At 38.8% G+C, this 2,932-nt stretch overlaps 1 protein-coding gene across 1 annotated transcript; it reads left to right on the top strand.

The window, feature by feature from the left end:
* Positions 1–262: 262 nt before the first annotated feature.
* On the top strand, positions 263–745 carry LOC123989212 (cAMP-dependent protein kinase catalytic subunit-like). The gene has a single exon (XM_046289913.1). It carries the CDS (start codon positions 263–265, stop codon positions 743–745), a length of 483 nt encoding a protein of 160 aa, XP_046145869.1.
* The last annotated feature ends 2,187 nt before the right edge of the window (positions 746–2,932 follow it).

Consider the following 2,932-nt stretch of genomic DNA (forward strand, 5'->3'; position numbering starts at 1 on the left):
GGAACCTCACGTTATTTTGTCCAGTTTTAAATGAGCTATTCTGTTTTAAACGGTGAGCGAATAATTTTGTAACCCCCTATATATTTCTGCGGTAATTTGTGTGAAGAAAATTTTTGTCTTTCGGAATATTTTTCCAGGCTACATTGGTTGTCTGTGAACTGGTTTATTCGTATTTTGTAATTCAATACAGTTCAATACATGTAATTGTCAATGAATATTCGTAAAAAATACATTTCAAATTTCTCTGCAGTGCATGATATCCATGTTTTTCAATTTTCTTTTAGAAAATACCAAGGGAACATCTGCGGAAGTGCAACAGCAACCGCAGGCGCTGTTGCAAGCACTCCCCCAACAGCAACAGGAAATGGAACCGGAGTTGCAACAACAACTGGAGCCGCAGTTGCAACTCCAGCCCCAGCCGGAACTGCAACTGGGACTTCCGCCGCAGCAGCTGCAGCAGCCGCAGCAACCACAGCTGCAATATAACGTATCTCAACAGCCGCAGATATCGCTGCGTCTGCAGCAACCACCGCAGCTGCTGCCGTTGTCCCAGTTGCAACAACAAATGCAGCATCTGCACTTGCAGCAAAGTCAGAGACCTCAACGGACCCCGTTGTTGCGACTGCAGCAGCAAGTTCAGCAGCAGCACTCGCGGGAGATCAAAGAGCTGCGATCGCATCTGCATCTGCACCATCTGCACCAGCAACTACCGCAGCAGCAGCAGCAACTGCAAGACCAGCAGTAACTGCAAGACCAACAGCAACAGCAGTACCAACACCAGCAGTTGTTCCAGCAGCAGCAGCAATAAAACCAGCTGCTGCACCTGTCGCTGCCTGGGGATGAAGTATTGCCTCCGCAGCAACCGGTGGTGCCGCTGCAGTTGCAGCATTTCCAACAACAAAGCGTAAATCGTTTTCTTACGTTCCTGTTTGTACGTTTTTTCTACTATTCATTGTTTATAAATAATAACGTAATATTTATTTATCCAGTCATTGAGTAGTATAGAGCACCGGATGATACGCCAATGCCGCAGGGAGAGGAACCGACAGCTGCGGGAAGAAAGGGAGCGTCGCGGTCGCGGTCGTGGTCGTGGTCGCGGCCGCGGCTTGGACAGCCAAGCTGGCTGCTCGTGCGGATATATTCCGAACATCCTTGGCACGGGCCACAGTGCCGCTTGCATATGGCGTATGCCGCCAACCTAACCGGAGGCAATAGCCGTTAGAAGTGAGTACGACGATAATATATGTATAATATGTAATAATGAAAGATAATATACAAATATGATTTCTTTATTATTATTACTATTATTTATTATTATTTATTATTATTATTTATTATTATTATTATTATTACAATTATTAAATTATTATTTTTTTTTTTACTACCACTACTACTATTACTATTATTGTTATTGTTATTATTATTATTATACTTATTATTACTATTGTTATTATCATTATTATTTCTAATTATAACATTTTCCGCTAGTAAAATTCTTGTCATTTATTCTCCTATTCCTTATCCTGTGTACTGACGATGTACACATACGATTTTCTAAATCCTTAGTTTTTGAAATATAATGAAAAATATCAGCAGAAGTTCGTGCGATTTATGCGTCTCTCTCCGTTCCATTATTATTTAAACATATTTACATATCAATAATGTAATAACAATTTAGATCATTTTGCTCGATAGAGTCTACAGAATTATTACGTGGAAAAAGGACCTGAATATCTGCTATAGTAAAAGCATAAATCATTTCCAAAAATTGAATACTTGCAATTTTTCTAACAAGATTGATTATCTAAAAAACTACACAAGTTTGCAGATTCGGATTCAGCATACAGAAATTTATAACTCACTTATTAAAAGTTACAAAATCAAATAACTATTGCAATTTATCAAACGTTGTTGAAAGTGGATGATTTTTGCTGTGAGGTTCATTTCGGATACGATCCTATTTGCAATGCTATATCTCGATTATTATTCAACTAAATCTTTTGCTTTTTGACTATGTTAGATAATTATGTATGTAGAATAATTTGATATGCATAATCAGTGTATTTTATTTGTATTTATTGTTTATATACAGTTCGTTGCGGGTGGACGATTTTCGCTGCGAGTGCCTGTACATGGGTACATTGACGATTTCCTTTAGAAGGATAAACTAACCTTAGGCACTCGATTTATAGAAATTCGGAGTACATTATCGGGACATATTATTTAAAAAAAAAATAACTTTAGACATTCGATTTGCAGGAATATTCTTCCCTAAGTTATGTTATATTACAAATAATGTATATATAACATTTGGCTGAAGGAGTTAGGTCATTCATATATATTCTAGGTCACGTGTGCAGTATCGTATTTTATACTTTGCTGTAACGTATATAGTAGAGCTATCGTAGCATCCGTGTGTCATTTAGGTGTATGCGAAAAGTGACGTAGCATAGCATGCCGTTAGTTGGATGCGATAATTCAGGTGGCGCTGAAATCATTTTCTATTCGGCCTAATTTTCGATGAAACGTTGACTGTTTTACCGACGCGGAATTCGAAGTTTGGACTCCACGCTAGCATCACCTTAAGGCGGTAGACTAGGGTAATGCAGCGAGGTGACATTACCGGCAAAAATGGGCCTATTAATGGGTTTACGGGAATCGGTTATTTGTCCTTATAAGAGAACACATAGGGCTGGGTGAGGGCTCATTCGAAAGAGGAAGGTCCAATGCAGGGGGCTCAACCGATGGTTTAAAGAGATTGTGTTGATATCTATTAATATGAGTGTCCAAAGTAGAGGAAAAATCGAGAAAATACGCCGGCTGAATCCAAGTACATTTTAAGTAACTATAACAGTTTTGTGACTAAAACGATTTGTTGAGCCCCCTTCATTGAACCTTCCTCTTTCGAATGAGCCCTTATTCAGCTCAAGAT

The sequence above is a fragment of the Osmia bicornis genome, unplaced genomic scaffold, assembly GCF_907164935.1.
Source record: "Osmia bicornis bicornis unplaced genomic scaffold, iOsmBic2.1, whole genome shotgun sequence".
Taxonomy (NCBI): Eukaryota; Metazoa; Arthropoda; class Insecta; order Hymenoptera; family Megachilidae; genus Osmia; species Osmia bicornis.

Bases quoted from the DNA above. Each gene is read 5' to 3' on its own strand.
- LOC123989212 (XM_046289913.1), top strand. From the start codon at position 263: ATGTTTTTCAATTTTCTTTTAGAAAATACCAAGGGAACATCTGCGGAA.